A 22,050-nucleotide genomic window follows, 5' to 3' on the forward strand; every position below is an offset into this window, starting at 1 on the left:
GCATCGAGGGCAGGAGGGCCTGGGATCCCTCCTGCCCGTAATGTAGTGCGGGGTGGGGTTAGGGGGTCGCCGTGGCCAGGAGGGTTTGGGCTCCCTTCTGGCCCAACTACACAAAGGTACGGGGAAGGCGGGTGGGGGTGTCGTGGGGGTCGGCCAGGGGGGTCGCGGGTCGGCTGGGGGACAGGCGGAGGTTCTTGGGGGGGGGGCGGTCGTTGGGGGGAGGGGGTTTGCGTCGAGGGCAGGAGGGCCTGGGATCCCTCCTGCCCGTAATATAGTGCGGGGTGGGGTTAGGGGGTCGCCGTGGCCAGGAGGGTTTGGGCTCCCTCCTGGCCCGATATTGTTGGGGAGTCGGCGGTCCTTCGGGGTGAGGGTGCGAGTGGTCCTGCCGGGGGGGGGGGATGTATCGGGGGGGGGCATCAGGCTTTCAGGATGGGGACAGACCTTCAAGGGGGGACAGGACTTCAAGGGGGGACAGTGCACGGAAAGTCAGGGGGGGTGAACGGAGAATCGGGACAGCGCACGGAAAGTCAGGGCAGTGCACGGAAGTCAGGGGGGGTGAACGGAGAGTCGGGACAGCGCACGGAAAGTCAGGGCGGGCGAAAGGAGCGTCGGGCATCATGCGCGGTATACCCGTGAGCGCGGTATACAAAAGTTTTTGTACATATCATCGTGATTTCTGCGCGCTATACCCGTGTGCGCGTTTTACACGGGTGCGCGTTATATCCGTGAAAATACGGTATATGTGTGTGTATATGTGTGTGTGTATATATATTAGTTTTTTGCAGCTGTCTGGATCACTCTTCCCTCTAAGCTGAGTGGTCTCCTCCAACTACATTGCTGCCAGTGGAGGGTGGTACTTCAATACTGTATAGTAAATCTTCTGTACATATTAAAGACTTGGATTAAGAGCCAGGCTTTTAGCTGCTTCCTGAAGTAGAGGTAGTCTAGAGTTAGATGTGGCCCCTCTGTGAGTAAATTCCAGAATGTGGAGGCTAATCCTCAGAAGGTTTGCTGGTGAGTATCACATTGTAGAATTTCTTTTGGTGAGGGTACATATAGTGATGCTCCTGGAGAGAACCTCAGAGGTCTTGATGGTGTATAAAGAGTTAGCTTGTTCTTTAAGCATTCAGGCCCATTTTGTCTGAGGACCTTGAAAATTAATTATAGAGATTTAAATTTAGCCCTGTAAGGTACTGGTAGCCAGTGTAGGTTGTGCAGGAAGGGTGTGATGTGGTCATCCCTCTTGCAACCTTCTATCAGTCACACTGCAGCGTTCTGAAGTAGTTGCAGCTGATGCAAACTCTTTTTGGTTAGAACAGTGTACAGGGCATTGCTGAAGTCCAGTCATGATGTTATCATGGCATGGACCACTGTGGTCAGACTTGTATTTTCAGTATATGTTGAAAAAATTCATAGCTGCTGAAGATGATAGAGACAATTTTTAAAGGTTTGAATTTGCAAAATCATAGTGAGTGATGAGTCTAGCAGTATCACAAAATTTTTAATCTGTATTTTTAGAGGGCGTTCATGCTTCCCAAAAGATATGTTGAAGTCAGGTGTTTGTCCACTTGTGTTAGGAATACAAAGATAGATATTAAATAAGATGGGAGACAGTATTGGACCCCTGTGGTGCCTCACAGTTCAGTACCCAAGGTAATGATGTGCTATTGCTGAACAAAATTGAATGTTTATCTGACAAATGGGATTTGAATCATGTAAATACTGTGCCACAGATAACTGTTTCTGCCAGCCTTATAAGCATGATATTATGATCCACAGCAGTATCGAAGGCTGCTGAGAAATCCAGCAACACTAGTATCGAGGCAGATCCCAGTTACAGTTTCTGTGCAGATCATCAAAAAGGGACACAAGAACTGTCTCCGTTCCATACTTAGGTCTGAAACCGGAATGACGTGGGTCTAGGCAATTATTTTTAGTTAGTCAGTTGTTGAGTTGAATGTAGACTGTCCGTTCTATCAGTTTTGACATGTAAGGAATGTTAGAGACTGGTTGATAGTTTTTGAGCTTGTCCTCATCAAGGGAGCTCTTTTTCAATAGGGGATGCACCACAGCTCTTTTTAGTGTTGATGGCGGCTACCCTTATTTTAGTGCTCCCTTCAATGAGATCTATGCTCACTTGTTGTACTGTCTTTGCTAGACAGGGGTTGAGAAACCAGGTTGTAGACTGCAGGCCTTACAGGGGTTTTTTTCAAGAGCTTTCTCTGTGACCTGGTTGAATGAGTCCCAGATGTATCTGCCTAGGGTTACCATATTTGTAAATAAAAAAATAAAAAAAAGAGAACACATGACCCCAGCCCCGCCCTGCTCCACCCAAACTGCCCTGCTCTGCCTCCCACTAGTTTTGCCCCTACCCTGCTCCACCCCACAGCACAGCCTCTCTCCAGCCTCCCACCCGAGTCTCCCCTGTGTCTCCACATACCTCGTCGGTACTGCAATTTCAAAGTTCAGGCAGTTGACAACCAGCAGCATTGACAACATGATCCTGTGGCCATCGGCTAGCTCCAGACGCCTTTGCTCTGCAATGTCCCCCCTACATGGGAACAGGAAGTTGCTGCTAAGATAAGGGCAGGCTGATGGCAGCAGGATCGTATTGCTAACCCTGCCGGCTGTCTGCTGCCCAGTGTTTGAAAATTGCAGCGCTGGAAGAGATAAATGGGCGTGGGGAACAGGCTGACAGGGGAGCAACCTATATTTAGAATCCATGGATATATTCATACATTTGCATATGTGTGGCATTATTCTAATGATTTACATGTTTAACCATTAACACGTACTGTATAGAACTACCCTCCTCAAACTTTTGGAATGGTATCAGCTGGTCTAGGAGGATTACAAAAACTAGGGGATACTTGATAAAGTTACAGGGAAAACCAATAGGAGGAAATTTTTTTCACTCAGAAAATAGTTAAGCTCTGGAATGCGTTGCCAGAGGATGTGGTAAGAGTGGATAGTGTAGTTGGTTTTAAGAAAGGTTTGGACAAGTTCCTGGAGGAAAAGCCCATAGTCTGTTTTTGAGAGAGACATGGGGAAAGCCACTGCTTGCCCTGTATCGGTAGCATGGAATTTTGTTATACCTTGGGTTTTGGCCAGGTACTAGTGATTAGAGAACGGGCTACTGGACTTGATGGACCCAGTAAGGCTATTCGTATGTTATTATGTACTATCGGAAACATCAGCAATAAGCACATAAATTTTGATTTCCTCAGCGTGTGTAGAACTAAGGGCTCCTTTTATCAAGGCACACTACTGGGGTTAGCGTGTCGGACATTTCATCACGCGCTAACCCCCGCGGCAGCCTAAAATCCTAATGCCTCATCAATGGAGGTGTTAGGTACTAGCGCGGCAGGCGGTTTAACGTGCGGTATTCCGTACGTTAAACCACTACCGCGCCTTTGCAAAAGGACCCCTAAGTGTATTTTTGCATATGCATCTATATGAGCCAACGTGACAGCCCCACTGCTTTATTCTTAGATTGCTTCAAACAAAGCTAAATTGGAATCTGTCTGTAGATGGCAGCAGAACACTAATCCTAGGATTTTCTATGACTAGAAGACTTTATGAAATAAAATAGGTCAGAAATTATTGTAGTTTAGAGCTGTAGAGGATCATTTAACCAAAGTGTAGTAAGTTTTTGCACTTGCTGTATATTTATCTCAAAAATTAATGTGCAGTATGTGCAAAGCCTGCATCTGCCCTGCATTACCAGCGAGTAATATGCGGTGCCAGGTCCTGCAGGAGTATCCACATTTATTTAATTTAATGAATTTGAAAAATTTCTATCCTGCTCTATACATCTTGGGGGCACAGATCAGAAATAAATATATATTCGCCAAGCTGCGATGGCATACTGATGGTATGGTAAATCCTGGGGGGTGGGGGGAGGGTAGGACTCAGGAAGCACAGGGTTTCTGTCAGATGTAAGATCTTTGGGGTGGGGTTGAGTGATGGTATCAGGTGGTCTATTGGGTGATGAGTGGGTTACGTGATGGCCAAGGGATATCTGTCATTGATATTTGGGGGGGGAGGTTTATTGGGATGATTGATGTCAGGGATTGGAGGAGGGAGCTGTGACCCACTCCCCCCCTTTACTAGACTACCAATAGTGCAATTGCATTTACTATCTTATGTTGAAGTAGAATTTCAGCTGCTCTTTGGGCAGTTATGAAGCTAACACTTGGTGCCAATGCATGCACAGCTGCAGTGGCGTACCTAGGGTATGTGGCACCCGGGGCCCATCATTTTTTGACCCCCCCCCCATGTAAAAAAATATTTTTTGTAATGACCATGAAACGGAATAAATGGTCAGAATAGAAACAGGCAGTGAAAATTTTCTTATATTCCAAACATAACATAACATAAATTATGTCTGAATTGTCATGACATCAGAAGTACATATGGAGTAGTTGCAGGTGATGCTTGGGACAGTTCTGATTGTTTTAGTTCGGTTTTATGTGTTTTTTTGAATAGAAGGGTTTTTATTTCTTTTTGAAGGTTTTGCAGTCTGTGGTTGATATCAATTGGTTGTAGAGTTGGGGGTCGAGTGTTGCAGCTCGAATGGCTAGGAGGTTGTCGAACAGTTTTTTTCTTTTGACGTTTTTGGTTGGAGGGTGTGTGAATGGTGCACAAGTTCTCCTATGTCTGTTTGAAGTGGATTGAATTATTTAGCTGAAGAAATTAGTTACCCCCTCATCCCACACACATTAATTCTCTTCCATTTTTGTTCCCATTATAAAAAACACTGGTAAGTTCCCAGAAAAAAAATACATTAAAATAAGAAGTGAAAACAAAGGCCCCTACAGATGAGAACATAACATAAGAATAGCCTAACTGGGTCAGACCAATGGTCCATCATGCCCAGTAGCCCATTCTCATGGTAGCCAATCCAGGACACTAATACCTGGTCAAAACCCAAAGAGTAGCAACATTCCATGCTACCGATCCAGGGCAAGCAGACACTTCCCCCATGTCTTAATAACAGATTATGGACTTTTCCTCCAGGAATTTCTTCTGGCCACTTCATTTTTAAGTTTAGATCTTTCCTTTCAAACAGAGACCTTGCTAGATGTCAAATACAGCACAAGGTAACTTCACATGGACTTAGCTGTGCAGGAAATGTGAATCTCCTCATACACCCACCATATAGTGCAAAAATGTGCAAAGGTCTGTTTTTTTCTTTCAATCACTACATAGCCTAATGCCACACAAGCAGCGCTGTTACAAACATATTCTGTAGGTCAATGCTAAGGATAACAAAGTTTCCTTCCTTGGACCAGAAGGAGATACTGATAAACCACTGGAAGAGATCCCAAAACAAGGATAGGCTGGGGAGGGCTTCAATGGCTGGGAGGGTATAGATGGGCTGGAGTAAGTCTTAACAGAGATTTCGGCAGTTGGAACACAAGCACAGTACCGGGTAAAGCTTTGGATTCTTGCCCAGAAATAGCTAAGAAGAAAAAATTAAAAAATTTAAATTGAATCAGGTTGGGCAGATTGGATGGACCATTCGGGTCTTTATCTGTCGTCATCTACTATGTTACTATATTACTATGTAACACCCAAAGACCCACTCAGTTTGTGAACCAGTTGAGTGGAGTGGACTAACTGGGGGGTGGAAATGGGCCCGGAGTATGCTCAGCAGAATTTCCCAGACCACCTCTTCCTCTCAACACATTGACACGCTGCCACCACCACCACTAGGAACACCTCACTGGGTAGGCCAGCTATGCTATAAACTTTATAAAACACATTATTATATTTTCTTATAAAGCACATATTTTAACTGAACTCTCTGACATCCTCAGCCTTTCTATTCACAAAAATAGAAGGAAGAAAAGTTCCCATTTCCTGCTGTCTCATGTCCCCGGCCTATACAATATTTTTTTCTGCAGACCCTTCAAAAGTCTGAGCAAATCCTCGTTTCACTTGCATTATAAAGTACTGAGGATGCCATCTCTCCCCAATCCCAGGTCCTAAAGTCTAAGACAGTAGCGCAAACTAATGCTGCCAAATTCAGGAAAAAAAATTTTGATTCGATTCAGCCTATTGAATTGGTTTTTCAATTCGATTTTCCTGCCCAGTTGGGTGATTTTTTTCAAAACTCCTGGTGGGTTTTATAGCTTTTTCACCCCCTTTGGCTTCTCCTAACCACACTGGCGCTGTGGTGTAAATAAAATAAAGAAACAAAAAAGGACTTTTCCTCTCTCTGTTAAATCCTAGCTCACGTTTGCGGTCCAACACCAGCTCTGGCAGGATACACATTTCAAATCTGACATATTGTAATCACAAAACAGAAAATAAAATTAATTTTTCTACTTTTTGTTGTCTGGTTATATTTCAAATCTTGTTGGTCCAAGGCTCTGGTTTTCTTCTGATAACTTGCTTGCCAGGGTCTCCTTCTTTCTTCTTTCTGCATGCTAACCATCCATCTGCCAACTCTGTCCTCCCTTTCCATTTCCCGTCCCTCCCCAGGAAGTCTGGTATCTTTCCTTTTTTTCATCTCCCTCCACAGATCCACCTTTTCTTAACTACCCTTTCATCCGGCATCTCTCCCTCCTTCCCCACCACCCCAGAGTCCACCATCTCTCCCTTTCTTTTCCCAATTACCTTCCTATCCAGTATCTCTATCCCTCCTCCACACCATCCCTTGTGTCCAATTTCTCTCCCTTTCAGTTCCTTCCCTACCTCCCTAAATCCCATGGTCCGTCATCTCTCTCCCTCTCTCTCTCCCAGACCCATTATTTCTTTCCCCTCCCCCCAAAGTTTGGCATATGCACGTCTCTTTGAACACCCCCTTCCCGCCGTGTACTTCTAAACCAGGGTCCCCCCAAAGGCCTGTCCCCCCTTAAAGGTCTGCCTGTCCCACCCCCTTGTAGGTCTGTCCCCCCCTTGAAGGTCTGTCCCACCCCCTTGTAGGCCTGTCCCCCCCTTGAAGGCCTGCACCCCCCGAAGGCCTGCACCCCCCGAAGGCCTGTCCCCCCCTTGAAGGCCTGTCCCCCCCCTTGAAGGCCTGTCCCACCCCCTTGTAGCCCTGTCCCCCCCTTGAAGGCCTGCCTGCCCCCCCTTGAAGGCCTGTCTCTCCCCCTTGAAGGTCTGCATACCCTCCCGAAAGCCTGTCCCCCCCTTGAAGGCCTGCCTGTCCCCCCCCCCTTGAAGGCCTGCCTGTCACCCCCCTCCCCCTTGAAAGCCAGCCTGCCTGCCCGCCCACCCCACCCTGAAGGCCTGATGCCCCGACCCACCCCGAAGGACCGCTCGCCCTCCTGGCCTCCCCGCACCACCTATGAAGCAGCCGCAGCAGGATCGCGATGTCAGCGATCCCTGCGCTGCTTAGGTGCTGCTTCCTGCGCCGCGGTCCCGCCCCTCCTCTGACGTCAGAGGAGGGGTGGGATCGCGGCGCTGGAAGCAGCGCCCAAGCAGCTCAGAGATCGCTGACGTCGCGATCCTGCTACGGGCTGCTTCATAGGTGGTGCAGGAAGGTCAGTGGGGCGAGCGGTCCTTCGAGGGTGGGGGAGACTGATCGGCAAGGCCTGGAGCACCCACTCAGGGCTGGCACCCCGCCCCTCCCGCCCCCCCCCCTTGGTACGCCACTGTCTAGCTGTAAGAGCTGGCAACTCCACTGCCCATCCATTTCAGGTCCGTCTCCTGCCTACTTGCACGTTAAGCATCTAATGTGGGAATTTTACAGCAAAGACTGTCTTTTTAGCACAGGAGACAGTAGTGCAGGCTTGTGCTACCTTTTTCCACATGGTAAAATCATATTAGCTGCTTAGTGCAACTTAGTGAAAGGGTCCCAGACATATTAAATTAACGAGAAATCAGACCATGTTAAAGGAAAATACATGTGTTAACATATGCCTTTTTTTCCTGTCTACTTTCTGGAAGTAACAGTGACAAACCATGCTCTCTGTGACCTATTGTTGCTGGGTTTACACTTGCAGTGCTACATATAATAGAAAGAAGCACTTTGTTTCCTAATGAACCATAATCTGTGAAGGAGGGCTTTAATTAATGTGGTTCAAGGGGGTTGTAGAATTTCCATGGATTTCCCCTATAAAATGAACTAAAATGTGTTGAGTACAGTTCCTAGGGAGTATAAGCTCTGGTTATACAGAACAAGATCAGATCTAGGCATATTTCCGCTGTTTGTTCTTCTTTCTTTTTTTTTTATGAATAGTGCTTGGTTAATAATACACAACTTCTTCTATTAGGGAGCCAGGGCTGAAAAGTGTTGCATATGTGTGTCTGTGTGTGTTTACTCTTGTTCTAATGATTTTTACCTGCATGTCATAATATATGCATTTCTACATGATACATAGATGAAGGGAAGGAGTGTTGGATTTAGCTCATTCTTTGACAGTAGTAGTTCAGAGTGTGTTAGATTCGATAGATATTACCTTGTCCCCAGATGGTTTACAATTTGCACCTGAGACAATGGAAAGTTAAATGACCTGCCCAGGACCATCAATGGGGGTTGAGTGTTGGTTCCTAGCCCACTGTTCTAAGCATGGTCTACTCTTCCATTCCATTGACAACGATTCTGTAGAAAATAATGAAATTGTTCTTGGGGGTTACTGAACCTGCAAAAAATATAAACCACTTTGATTGTACTTCAAAAAGATGGTACATATATCAAATCCATGACTCTTGAACCTTGTATGTGCTGTAATATTTTATTAAATACAGAATTCAGATTGGTTATTTGCACTTGGCTGTCTTGGTTTTATCCAGAATCTGGATCTTTTATAGCCCCTTTGCAACATTACATAGGAAATTGTTGAATAGAGCTAGACCTAGAACTTGATCAATGAGGCAATCCATTGTGACCTCCCTTTCCACAGAGTGATCTTTATTTATCATTAACACTCTCTCGCTCACCTCTCAACCAGTTTCCAATTCCCTTTAACCATTTCACAAATGAAACCCTTTGACTCTTGAACCTGGCCTGTTTTTTCTACCTTGAATAGATTGTAATATTCATAGATCAGGGACCATCTCTTGTGTGTATGTGTTTGCATTGCTGAGTGTATCAAGCAGCACTTAAAAATGACAAATTGTAGTAGTAATAGTGGTAGCAGTTTACCACCCAAACACCACTCTGAAACTGTTCACATTTTGTGTGTTGGGATTTATGAACCACCTTTTCATGAAGAGATTCACCCATAGTAGTTTACAATACATTGACTAGTAATCAGGCACTCTTAAGTATTCCCTCTTAAGCGTCCCTCACGTAAAAGTGACAAAATGTACAGGGGTGGGGAGGGGAGAATTGTTTTTAAAATTTTTAAGTTGAGTCTCTTCTTTCTCAGGTTAAGACCCTAAGAGGAGTGCAGGGAAAGAGCATGCTAGCACCTACATGCTAACTAAAAGTCACACCAGAGGTAATTTTTTTTTTTTTAAGGAACTGCAGCACTGTACGAGAGCCTCCTGGAGGATCAATTCCACAGCCACTGCAGAGATTCATTACTTGGAGACATTTTTGTTGGCATATAGCGGAAAATTGAGTTCATAGCAGTCTTTCTTGGCTTTATCACTTTCACTGGCTGATGATTGATGAAGGCTATTGTGCTGAAACATGGCCCATGTCAAGTCTGTTCCTTTCAACCACTGTACATTATAAGGTGTGTAACAATAAAAGTTTTTCTATTGGAAGATCTTGGTCATTCCCCAGTGAGTTTTCTATCACTGTTTATTTTTGTATGGGAATTGTATGTTTCTTTTGCTTTGGGTAGTAATTTTATAAAGTGATTTTAGTGCATATGTGGTAATATACAAGTGTAAAATAACTTTTATAAAATTAGGTTAGGCATTAAAGTACAAGCCATGGCATGAAGGCATATGCCATTACTGTCGGTATTGCTGAGGGCATGGTCTGGGTGGGGCTTGACCAGAGTTCACAAGTACGCCACCTTGTTTGGCATTTTTGTTGTCTCTATATCGACTTTCTCATCTCTTGGGATCTTCTGGTCACCATCTTCTGAAAGTCCCTTCTTTGGTGCCATTCCATTTGGTTGCTGGAAGGCTCTGCCCCTGATTTACATTCACTTGCCTCCCTCTCAGAATTTAAGTCCGCATTAAACTCATGGCTTTTCATCAGGCCTTTGAGTCCTTGCTTGGATGATATTCTGCTCTTGCTCTTTTCTGAACTGTTCTGTGCTTCCTTTCCCCAGCTTTTCCATCCCTATCCCTTTTGTGTTTAGATGGTTTTTGCTTCAAGCATTGAATTTTGGCAATATTTGTTGTGCTGCCTCACTCCCTCTCTTGAGTACTTAATTTCCTGTTGTGTTTCTGGTTTCTCTCCCTTTGTAAACCATCGTGATATCTTTTGATCATTTGGTGGTATAACAAATATTTGAATAAATCAATAAAAATAAGTGGTTTGCATGTTGATTATGAAATGCACTTATCTACATGCAAGCTTGTGAACTTTACACACAAATATTTATACCTGCTCTAGAGCAGATGTAAATGTGTGCAATTCCTGCTACGTACGCTAGTAATGTATAAAGACGTGTGGAGGAGTATTTTTGAAAAGACATCCAAGTCAAACTAGGGAAGTCCAACTCAGAACATCCCAAATGTACATCCATCTCTTATGTACTTTTGAACAGGTTACAGTCTGTTTGAAAATATGTAAGATGGGCATCCACGTGCTGAAAATGACAACTTATAAAAACAGCAACTAGTGAAAAAGTACAGGCCGTGCCATAATAGCTTGCACATTGCTGGTGAGTATGCACAGGAAGAGGTTTGGGTGAAATGTGCATGTAGATTATGAAATACTATCATTTAGGTGCAAACATGACTGGTATAAATGTCTGCATTTGCCATTTATGCCTTAGAAATGGTGGTGTATCAATTTGTAATAAACAGTAGTATTTTCTAAAGACAAGCAGGTGTCCACTTGTCTTTATAAAATATAGTACGTTCAACATGGGAGCCCTAAAAGGTGCTTTAACTAGATGCCCCCTTATGGAATTTCCCTCATAAGAACATAAGAACATAAGCAGTGCCTCCGCCGGATCAGACCACAGGTCCATCCTGCCTAGCAGTCCGCTCCCGCGGCGGCCCAACAGGTCACGACCTGTCTGAATCACCAGAAGGGGCCCCCTTGCCACCTTGGTTTCTCATTTGAAGTCCTATTGTCCCATCGAAGTCCAAAACCCCCGGTCTTGCACATGCACGACCTGGTTGGCTTTCTATACTTTTTACCTGGTTAGCCTTCTATACTTGTATTACATCCCAGCACCTCTCTCAGTATCCCACGATCCCTTTATCCCTCAGGAATCCGTCCAAACTCTGTTTGAATCCCTTTACCGTACTCTGCCTGATCACTTCCTCCGGTAGCGCATTCCAAGTGTCAACGACCCTTTGGGTGAAGAAAAACTTCCTTGCATTTGTTTTGAACCTATCTCCCTTCAGTTTCTCCGAATGCCCCCTTGTACTTGTTGTCCCCTTCAGTCTGAAGAATCTGTCCCTATCCACCCTCTCTATGCCCCTCATGATCTTGAAGGTCTCTATCATATCTCCCCTGAGCCTCCTTTTTTCCAGAGAGAAGAGCCCCAGCCTATCCAACCTATCGGCGTATGGGCAGTGTTCCAGCCCTCTTACCAGTTTCGTTGCTCTCCTTTGGACTCTCTCAAGTACCACCATGTCCTTCTTGAGGTGCGGCGACCAATACTGAACGCAGTATTCCAGATGTGGACGCACCATCGCTCGATATAATGGCATGATGACTTCCCGTGTTATGCCCCTCTTTATGAAGCCCAGCATCCTGTTGGCTTTTTTTGAGGCTGCTGCACACTGTACAGATGGCTTCAGTGATGCATCCACCAGTACACCCAAGTCTCTCTCAAGTCTGCTGTCTCCCAACAATGCCCCCCCCCCAATTTGTAGTTGAACAACGGGTTCTTTTTCCCTATATGCATGACCTTGCATTTTTCAACGTTAAAGAGCATTTGCCATTTGTTTGTCCAGTCTTCCAGCTTGTCCAGGTCCCTTTGCAGGTCCTCACACTCCTCCCTGGACCTAACTCTGCCGCACATTTTGGTATCGTCTGCAAATTTTATAACCTCGCACTTTGCCTCCTTTTCCAGGTCATTGATAAATATGTTGAAGAGTAACGGCCCCAGCACCGATCCCTGTGGCACACCGCTCGTGACTCCCCGCCAGTCAGAATATTGGCCCTTTACTCCGACCCTCTGCAGTCTACCCGACAACCAGTGCTTGATCCATCTGTGCACATCCCCACCCACCCCGTGGTTCCACAGCTTCCTAAGCAGCCTTTCATGTGGTACCTTGTCGAAAGCCTTTTGAAAATCGAGGTAAATGATGTCTATGGGTTCACCATTGTCCACCCGACTGCTTATTCCCTCAAAGAAATACAGAAGGTTCGTTAGGCACGACCTTCCCTTACAGAATCCATGCTGGCTTGTTCTCAGTAGGCCATTTCTCTCGATGTGCTCGCAAATGCCGTCCTTGATCATAGCTTCCACCATCTTCCCTATAATTGAAGTCAGGCTCACCGGCCTGTAGTTCCCGGGGTCACCCCTCGATCCCTTCTTGAAGATAGGCGTGACATTCGCCAATTTCCAGTCCTCTGGTACCTCTCCAGTTTTCAAGGATAGGTTGCAAACATGCTGGATTGCGCCCGCTATTTCTTGTCTTAGTTCCTTCAGAACCCTTGGGTGGATCCCGTCCGGGCCCGGTGATTTGCCGCATTTTAACCTGTCTATCTGTTTCAGGACATCCTCCTTACTTACTTCTATGTGCTCCAATTTTTCTGCCTGTTCCCCACTCATGAGCTCCTCTGAGTCCGGTATATTAGATGTGTCTTTGCTCGTGAAAACCGACGAGAAGAACGTGTTCAACCTCTCAGCTACCTCCTTATCCTCTTTAATCACTCCTTTCCTGTCCCCATCGTCCAACGGCCCCACCTCCTCTCTTGCCGGTCGCTTCCCCTTTACGTAACTGAAGAATGCCTTGAAGATTTTTGCCTCCCTGGCCAGCCCCTCTTCGTATACCCCTTTTGCTTTTCTAACCTCTCGGTGGCATTCCTTTTGGCTTTTCCTGTGCGCCTGGTGATTTTCCTCCGTTGGGTCCTTTTTCCATCTCCGGAAGGATACTTTTTTGTCATTTATTGCCCTCTTTACTTCAGTTGACATCCAAATTGGGTCCTTTGACCGCTTGTTCTTGCAGCCTTTTCTGAAACTGTGGATGTACATTCTTTGTGCTTCCTGCAGGGTGTCCCTGAATAGGATCCAGGCGCTTCCTACAGTCTCCTTCTTAAAGATGTTTCTGAGCTTCCTCCCCACCATTTCCCTCATAGCAACATAGTTCCCTTTCCTGAAGTTGAGCGCAGTTGTTGCGGTCCTCCTTGCTGTGGGTGTCCCCCGTTCTAATGTGAATCTGATCGTGTTGTGATCACTGTTGCCTAGTGGTCCTCCCACTTCTACCCCTCTTGCAGGCCCCCCTAATCCGTTTAGGATGAGGTCAAGAGTTGCACCCCCTCGCGTCGGTTCCTTGACTAGTTGCTCCATGAAGCAGTCCCTCACAGCCTCTACAAATCCTGTTTCCCTAGTGCAGTTGGAGTGACCCGTACTCCAGTCTATCCCCGTAGTTGAAGTCCCCCATCACTGTTACACTTCCAGTCCTGCATTCCTGTCTCAGTTCAGCTTCCAAGTCGTGTCCGACTCCTTCTGGCGTACCAGGTGGGCGATAGTACAGCCCCAGTTTTATGCCTGCACCCTTGTTTTCCGGCAATTTGACCCATAGTGATTCCAGCCCCTCTGCCTTCGTTGCCATATCCATCCCGAGCGAGCAGATAGAGTCCTTTATATATAGTGCTATGCCTCCCCCCTTCTTGTGGGTCCTGTCCCTCCTGTAGAGCTTGTATCCCGGCAGCGCCACATCCCATTGATTGTCCTCTGTCCACCAGGTTTCTGTAATTCCAATTATATCCAGGTCCTCCTCTTTGGCCACGACTTCTAGTTCACCCATCTTGGCCATGAGGCTTCTTGCATTTGCATATAAGCACCGCAGGTCCCGCCGTTTTTCCTCCACCTCTGCATTTACCTGGGCCGCCTCCTCTTGATTTTTGGGCAGTTCTCCCGTTCCCTGTGTTTCCGTATTGCCCTCAGCCTTTACCCTCGTAACCCTCATTGTGTGTTCCTCAACCAGAGAAAGGGTGAATGACGTGAATTGTGTGGGAGACATTAGGAATGAAAGGAACTGTAAAGTGAATTGAAAACTCTTGTTTTGTGGATAAATCCAAATAGTTCACAGTTTACCTGTTGTACATGTGAGGATGAACAAGCAGTGTTGACTTTTGTCCCAAGTTTTTTCTCCATTTTTTCTAGCATTGTTATTACTTCAGAGAACAGATAAACGACTGTAGCTCTGATACCTTGATCATTAAAGGGTTTTCTCATTTTGTGCTGAAAACTCTTGATATGTACTCAAGCTATTTATACAGTGCAGTCATAATACATAAAAGAGCGTATTCATCCACCCTATTTCCGGTTACACCCCGTAACACAAAACTTGTAATATTTTTTTAGTTATTTCTATTTAATCAGCAGCTCTGTTGAACTTTTCACAGCTTGAATCAATAGTACATTACTAACAACACAGACATTGCCTATCACAAAACCAAACAATAGGCCAAAACCTAAACACAGCTCAATAGACAAGCATTGAATCTTCAAACAGCACAAATAAAATATTCCTTTGTCTGGGTACCTTTTGTAGAGGCTCCAGGTTTTCAGCAAACAAGAGGAGCAATACCTGTTTCTGCAGGTGTGCTTGCTTCTGTTCAAATGACTTTTTTCTTTTCAGTGGGAACCTCTGTCACACAATTTATCTGCTCAAAATGGTAGAAATATGAGTTGCTTGGATGCTCTGTAGAGCCATTGTTTTTCCAGGGCCTTGGTTTTGTTTTGCTTATAAATATCCAATGTACTCCTTTAACTCTGAGGGCATTTATTTTGTTATATCATAATAGGACTTTTTAGATTGCATCCAAGATAATGTGAATCTATGCTTCTCCATGATCAAAAAGTCAGCTTATCTTAAAGACAAATTCTATTTCTTACACCAAATAGTGGAAATGGATGCTTTTTATATACTAAAGCCCCACATCTTCTGTTTCAGGTATTGAGAAGTTTCTCTCATTTTGGGGTCAATATTCAAAGTGATTTAAGCAGCCAGGGGCTAATTGGCAATATTCTGTGGCACTGACTGTATATACTTGAATATAAGTCAATCCAAATATAAGTCGATGCCTCCATTTTCCCCCCAAAAAGGAGGAAAAATGGTTGACTCGAATATAAGACGGAGGCTTAATATTCAAGTGCCATGCCCTGCCAGGATCTGCACCCTGTGTCCCCTCCTTCACACTCTCCCCTGCCAGACTCTGCACCCAGCCCCCTTCCCTCCCTGCCCTACCAGGCTCTGAACCCAGCCCCCCTCACTCCCTGCCAGGCTCTGCACCCTGTCCTACCTTCCTGCCCTATACCCTGTCCCCCCTCTGGTAGTCTGCTTGCATTTGCCTTTCCATTGCAAATGCAAGCAGTGTCTCACTTCCGGCTCACCACACAATTGTTTCCCACGTACTCACCTTTATAGGACCCCCAGGGACCCCTGAAGAAGACTTTTTGTCGAAACGCGGACCGTGTTGGGTCCTGTATCCCTAGCGGACTAGGTCCTTTAAGGCTCTTATGTGGATGATTTATTTTTATGTGGATGGAATTATTTTATGTGGATGATTTCAGTGTACCTTTGGAACTTTGACACTTTCAAATAAAGTCCATTTAGGAACATCGTCACTCCACAGAGTTTTTTTGGTTTTCTCTGGATTTTTTTCTTTGTGGATATTTCGAGGTCATTTCCTTTTGTTTTTAGTCTAGTGATAGGACAAGACTTGAGGGATCCCTCCCATCTCCCAGCCTGGCCGATTTAACAATTTTTACACCCCCGCTCCTGCGTACCTTTTTTCACCTTTTTTGAATCCCTGTTGGTCCAATGGTGTATGGGCAGGACGAGCTTTCCACACTCCTGCCCTGTGCTGAGCCCCTCTCTCCCTGGATGGCTGCCTCAGTCAGATCTCACAGCCAGCGGCGCACCCGGCATGTAGGAGCGAGCTTTTCGAGCTCCTGCCCGGCCTTGTGCCACTCCCTGAATGGCTGCCACCAGTTCTCATGGGAAGTGGGGAAACATTACAAGGGGGTCGGTGGGAGAGAGCAAACTACTTCTGATCACAGGCTGAGGCTGAGCAGGGAATGGGAAAACATGAAGGGCTTTTTTAGGGGTCCTGAGTGGACTTGGGGGGGGGGGGGTCTGCTAATGGCCCTATAAAATTATGCAGGTCCCAGCTGATATTACTACTACTACTTAGCATTTCTATAGCACTACCAGATGAATTCAGTGCTGTACATTAAACATGCAAGAGATAGTCTCTGCTGAGAAGAGCTTACAATCTAATTCTGACACACAGGACAAAAGGGTGAATCTATACATGCTGCTCAGGTGGGGTATTACAGAGGGAATAAGAAGACAGGATAGGGGACAATAGATGAAATGACAAACAGATAAGGGCGCTTTACAAGTTGGTTGGAGTTAGGACTTAAAAGTGGGCTTTTAGCATGAATTTGAATACCACCAAAGGTGGAGCCTGACTTACTGAGTCAGGCAGTTTGTTCCAGGCATACGGTGCAGCAAAGTAGAAGAGATTGGGTCAGGAGTTAGAAGCAGAGGAGAAGGGTACAGCCAAAAGAGACTTATCCAATGAACAGAGTTCCTGGGGAGGGGTATAGGGAGAGACAGAGGAGAACGGAATGAATACACTTGTCAATAAAAGGGGTTTGAACAGTATGCAGATGCAGACAGGGAGCTAATGAAGTGACTTGAGGTAATGTGAGCATAATGACATTGGTGGAATATGAGGAGTGCAACAGAATTCTGGACAGATTGAAAGGGAGAGAGATGATTTAGCGGAAGACCTGTGAGAAGCAAGTTGCAGTAGTCTAGGCGAGAAGTTATGAGAGTGTGGATGAGGGTCTTAGCAGTGTGTTCAGAAAGAAAAAGTTGGACTTTAGCGCCATTGTAGAGAAAGAAATGACAGGTTTTGGCGGTCTGTTGGATATGTGAAGAGAAGGAGAAATGACCCCAAGGTTGCGAGCTGACGAGGCAGGAAGGATGAGAAATAGAGAATGGAGGAAGAGGAGAGGAGAGGTGAGTTTAGGAGGAAAGATAAGGAGCTCTGCCATTTTAATCTTTGATGGAGGTGACATTCAGGTAGCAATGTCAGACAGGCAGGCTGAGACTCAAGCCTGGGTTCCTGTAGAAATTTCAGGTTTAGAGAGATAGAAATGTGAGTCATCAGCATAGAGGTGATACTGAAAGCCATGGGAGGAGATTAGAGCACCAAGGGGAAAAGTATAGATAAAGAAAAAAAGAAATCCCAGAATAGAGTCTTGAGGTACACTGACTGATGATAGGATGGTGGTGGAGGAGGATCCACCAGAGCAAATGCTAAAAGTGGGATGGGAAAGATGAGATGAAAACCATGAGATAACAGAGCCCTAAAACCCAAGTGAGGTCAGCGTGTCGATGAGTAGGTGGTGATGTACTGTGTCAAAAGCTGTGGATAGACCCCCATCCTGTCTTACCACCTATTCATTGATACATTGTCCTTTCATGGATTTGGTTATTCCATGGTTTTCTTCCTATCTTTCCCATCGCACCTTTAGCGTATGCTGTAGTGGATCCTTCTCCACCGCCATCCCGCTGTCTGTTGGTGTACCTCAGGGCTCTGTCCTGGGACCACTTTTTTTTTTTTCATGTACACTTTTTCCCTTGGTGCTCTTCTCCCATGGCTTTCAGTATTGCCTCTATGCTGACAACAAGCAGATCTCTCTCTCGTCATCTGAAATCTCAACAGACATTCAGTCCAGGGTTTCAACCTGCTTGTCTGACATCGCTACCTGGATAATAATAATAACTTTATTCTTCTATACCGCCACAATTGTGTGACTTCTAGGCAGTTCACAACGAAGAGAGCTGGACAATTAGCGAGTTACAATATGCAGATAGACAGTGAATTTACAGTATGCAGAATCTTAAAAATGCAGCGAATTACAATATACAGTTTGTTTAGAATTTCAGAGGGGCCCTTTTAGAAAAAGTAGCGAATTACAGAATACAATTTGTTAAGAATTTTCAGAGGGGGCATATTAGAAAACTAGTGTTTTAGCCCTTTACATTAACGGGTGCTACAGTAGATGTCTGTTTGTCTGTTTTGTTTTTTTTAATTTGTCTCTCTCTCCTTGGACGCTGTCATTCTTTCTGTCTGTGTCTTTCCCTGGCCCCCTGTCTGTCTATCTTTATTTCTAACTCTATCCTCTTCCCTCAATCCTGCATGTGGCCTTTTTTCTTTCTCCTCCCCACTTTCCTTCCAACGTCTGCTCCCTCTGTCCTCCACACTTCCATTCGGTGTGTCTCCCTCTCTCTACCCCTACCCTACTGTTCACCCTCTGTCTTGCCCCTCTCTTCTCTTTCCATCCAGTGTCCGCCCTCTCTCTCTCTGTTCCATATGGCCTCTCTCCATCTCCTCCTTCCTTTTCCCTTGGTCTGGCATACCTTCCTCCTTCGAAGGAAGTCATCATGCCGCTGTATCGCGCAATGGTGCGCCCGCACCTGGAGTACTGTGTTCAATACTGGTCGCCGTACCTCAAGAAGGACATGGCGGTACTCGAGGGAGTGCAGAGGAGGGCAACTAAGCTGATAAAAGGTATGGAAAATTTTCCATACGCTGACAGGTTAAAAATGCTGGGGCTGTTCTCCCTGGAGAAGAGGAGACTTAGAGGGGACATGATAGAAACCTTCAAAATCCTTAAGGGCATAGAGAGAGTAAATAAGGACAGATTCTTCAAACTGAGGGGAGCCACAAGCACTAGGGGTCACTCGGAGAAATTGAAAGGGGACAGGTTTAGAACAAATGCTAGAAAATTCTTTTTTACGCAGAGGGTGGTGGACACATGGAACGCGCTTCCGGAGGAAGTGATAGGCCAGAACTCTGTACAGGGGTTCAAGAAGGGTTTGGATAGGTTCCTGGAGGATAAAGGGATAGAGGGGTACAGATAGAACTTGAGGTAGGTTATAAAAGTGGTCAGAAACCACTTCACAGGTCGTAGACCTGATGGGCCGCCGCGGGAGCGGACCGCTGGGTGAGATGGACCTCGGTCTGACCCAGTGGAGGCAACTTCTTATGTTCTTATGTTCTTCCCTCCAAGCCATTCTCTCCCCCTCTGCTCCCTTTCCTCATTTAACTACTTAATTGGGCAGCAGCAGCATTCACAATTCATTGCTGTTGCTGGCTTCAGGTCTTTCTCTCTGGTCGGTCCTGTCTTCATGAAAACAGGAAGTAGGCAGGACCGGCCAGAGAGGAAGGCCTGAAGCCAGCAACAGCAGCGAATTGTAAACACTGCTGCTGCCTGAAGCACTCGAGGCAGACGCTTCTCTCCCCTCCCAGCCCAACCCCCGCTGACTCTGCGACCCTCCCAGCAAGCTGACTGTAATATCAAACCTCCCTCCAGCGTTGGCAGCCGCAGCACGCTAAACAGGCTGCTTCGCGGCTTTCTCCTGCCGTTGAGTCCCTCTGTCGCATCATTGATGATGTCATCATTGACGCGGCAGAAGGACTCAACTGCAGGAGAAAGCCCGAAGCAGCCTGTTTAGCGTGCTGCGGCTGCCAACGCTGGAGGGAGGTTTGATATTACAGTCAGCTTGCTGGGAGGGTCCCAGAGTCAGCGGGGGTTGGGCTGGGAGGGGAGAGAAGCGTCTGCCTCGAGTGCTTCAGGCAGCAGCAGTGTTTACAATTCGCTGCTGTTGCTGGCTTCAGGCCTTCCTCTCTGGCCGGTCCTGCCTACTTCCTGTTTTCATGAAGACAGGACCGACCAGAGAGAAAGACCTGAAGCCAGCAACAGCAATGAATTGTAAACACTGCTGCTGCCTGAAGCACTCGAGGCAGACGCTTCTCTCCCCTCCCATCATGGTCCATCATGCCCAGTAGCCCATTCTCATGGTAACCAATCCAGGTTACTAGTACCTGGTCAAAACCCAAAGAGTAACAACATTCCATGCCACCGATCCAGGGCAAGCAGACACTTCCCCCATGTCTTAATAACAGACTATGGACTTTTCCTCCAGGAATTTGTCCAAACCTTTCTTAAAATCAGCAATGCTATCTGCTTTTCCCATAATTTCTGGCCACTTCATTTTTAAGCTTAGATCTTTCCTTCCAAAAAGAGACCTTGCTAGATGTCAAATATAGAAAGAACAAGGTAACTTCACAAGGACTTAGCTGTGCAGGAAATGTGAATCTCCTCATACACCCACCATATGGTGCAAAAATGTGCAAAGGTCTGGTTTTTTCTTTCGATCACTACATAGCCTAATGCCACACAAGCAGCACTGTTACAAACATATTCTGAAGGTCAATGCTAAGGTTAACAAAGTTTCCTTTCTTGGACCACAAGGAGATACTGACAAACCACTGAAAGAGATCCCAAAACAACTACCCAGGCACAACACCCAAAGACCCACTCAGTGTGTGAACCAGTTGGGTGGAGTGGACTAACTGGGGGGTGGAAATGGGCCCGGAGTTTGCTCAGCAGAATTTCCCAGACCACCTCTTCCTCTCAACACATTGACACGCTGCCGCCACCACCACCACCATTAGGAACACCTCACCGGGTAGGCCAGCAATGCTTATAAACTTTATAAAACACATTATTATATTTTCTTATAAAGCACATATTTTAACTGAACTCTCTGACATCCTCAGCCTTGCCATTCACAAAAATAGAAGGAAGAAAAGTTCCCATTTCCTGCTGTCTCATGTCCCCGGCCTATACAATATTTTTCTTCTGCAGACCCTTCAAAAGTCTGACCAAATCCTCATTTCACTTGCATTATAAAGTACTGAGGATGCCATCTCTCTCCAATCCCAGGTTCTAAAGTCTAAGACAGTAGCGCAAACTAGTGCTGCCTGATTCAAGAAAAAAATAAATAAATTTCGATTCGATTTAGCCTATTGAATTGGTTTTTCAATTCAACTTTCCTGCCCAATTGGGTGTTTTGGGTTTTTTTTTCAAACATCCTGGTGGGTTTATTTTATAGCTTTTTCACCCCCCTTTGGCTTCTCCTAACCACACTGGCGCTGTTAAATCCTAGCTCACATTTGCGGTCTAACACCAGCTCTGGCAGGATACACATTTCAAATCTGACATATTGTAATCACAAAACAGAAAATAAAATTAGATTTTCTACCTTTTGTTGTCTGGTTATTTTTCAAATCTTGTTGGTCCATGGCTCTGGTTGTCTTCTGATAACTTGTTTGCCAGGGTCTCCTTCTTCCTTCTTTCTGCATGCTAACCATCCATCTGCCATCTCTGTCCTCTCCATTTCCCTTCCCTCCCCAGGAGGTCTGGCATCTATCCTTTTTTCGTCTCCCTCCACAGATCCATCTTTTCTTAACTACTCTTTCATCCAGCATCTCTCCCTCCTTCCCCACCACCCCAGGGTACACCATCTCTCCCTTTCTTTTCCCAACTACCCTCCTATCCAGTATCTCTATCCCCCCTCCAAACCATCCCTTGTGTCCAACTTCTCTCCCTTTCTGTTCCTTCCCTCTATAAAAACCATGGTCCATCATCTCTCTCCCTCTTCTCTATTTTCAGACCCATTATTTTGAAACCCCCCCTGTATTTATATACCAGGGCCCCCCTCCCTGAAGGCCTGTCCCCCCCTTAAAGGTCTGCATCCCACCCCTGAAGGCCTGCACTCCCCCCGAAGGTCTGCACCCCCCATGAAGGCCTGCACCCCCACTTGAAGGCCTGCCTGCCTGCCTGTTCCCCCCTTGAAGGCCTGCCTGATCCCCTTGAAGGCCTATCCCCCCCCTTGAAGGCCTGCACCCCCTGAAGGCCTGTCCCCCCCTTGAAGGCCTGCCTGTCCCCCCCTTGAAGACCTGCCCCCCTT

General features: G+C 46.0%; 1 protein-coding gene across 7 annotated transcripts in view; it reads left to right on the forward strand.

The window, feature by feature from the left end:
- Positions 1–22,050, forward strand: part of BRIP1 (BRCA1 interacting protein C-terminal helicase 1) — a 354,698-nt gene that overhangs the window by 295,069 nt on the left and 37,579 nt on the right. For 3 of the 7 annotated variants that reach the window (XM_033922791.1, XM_033922782.1, XM_033922790.1), the window contains one exon: positions 9,416–9,668. The exons of 2 other annotated variants lie outside the window; for them this stretch is intronic. In XM_033922791.1, coding sequence (XP_033778682.1) covers positions 9,416–9,518 — 103 coding nt within the window. In that variant the 3' untranslated portion in view covers positions 9,519–9,668. Of the gene's footprint in view, positions 1–9,323; positions 9,356–9,415; positions 9,669–10,625; positions 10,657–22,050 lie in introns of those variants that run through there. 2 more of the 7 variants (XM_033922787.1, XM_033922788.1) reach the window with 2 other exon arrangements.

Source organism: Geotrypetes seraphini, chromosome 15, assembly GCF_902459505.1.
Source record: "Geotrypetes seraphini chromosome 15, aGeoSer1.1, whole genome shotgun sequence".
NCBI classification, from domain to species: domain Eukaryota; kingdom Metazoa; phylum Chordata; class Amphibia; order Gymnophiona; family Dermophiidae; genus Geotrypetes; species Geotrypetes seraphini.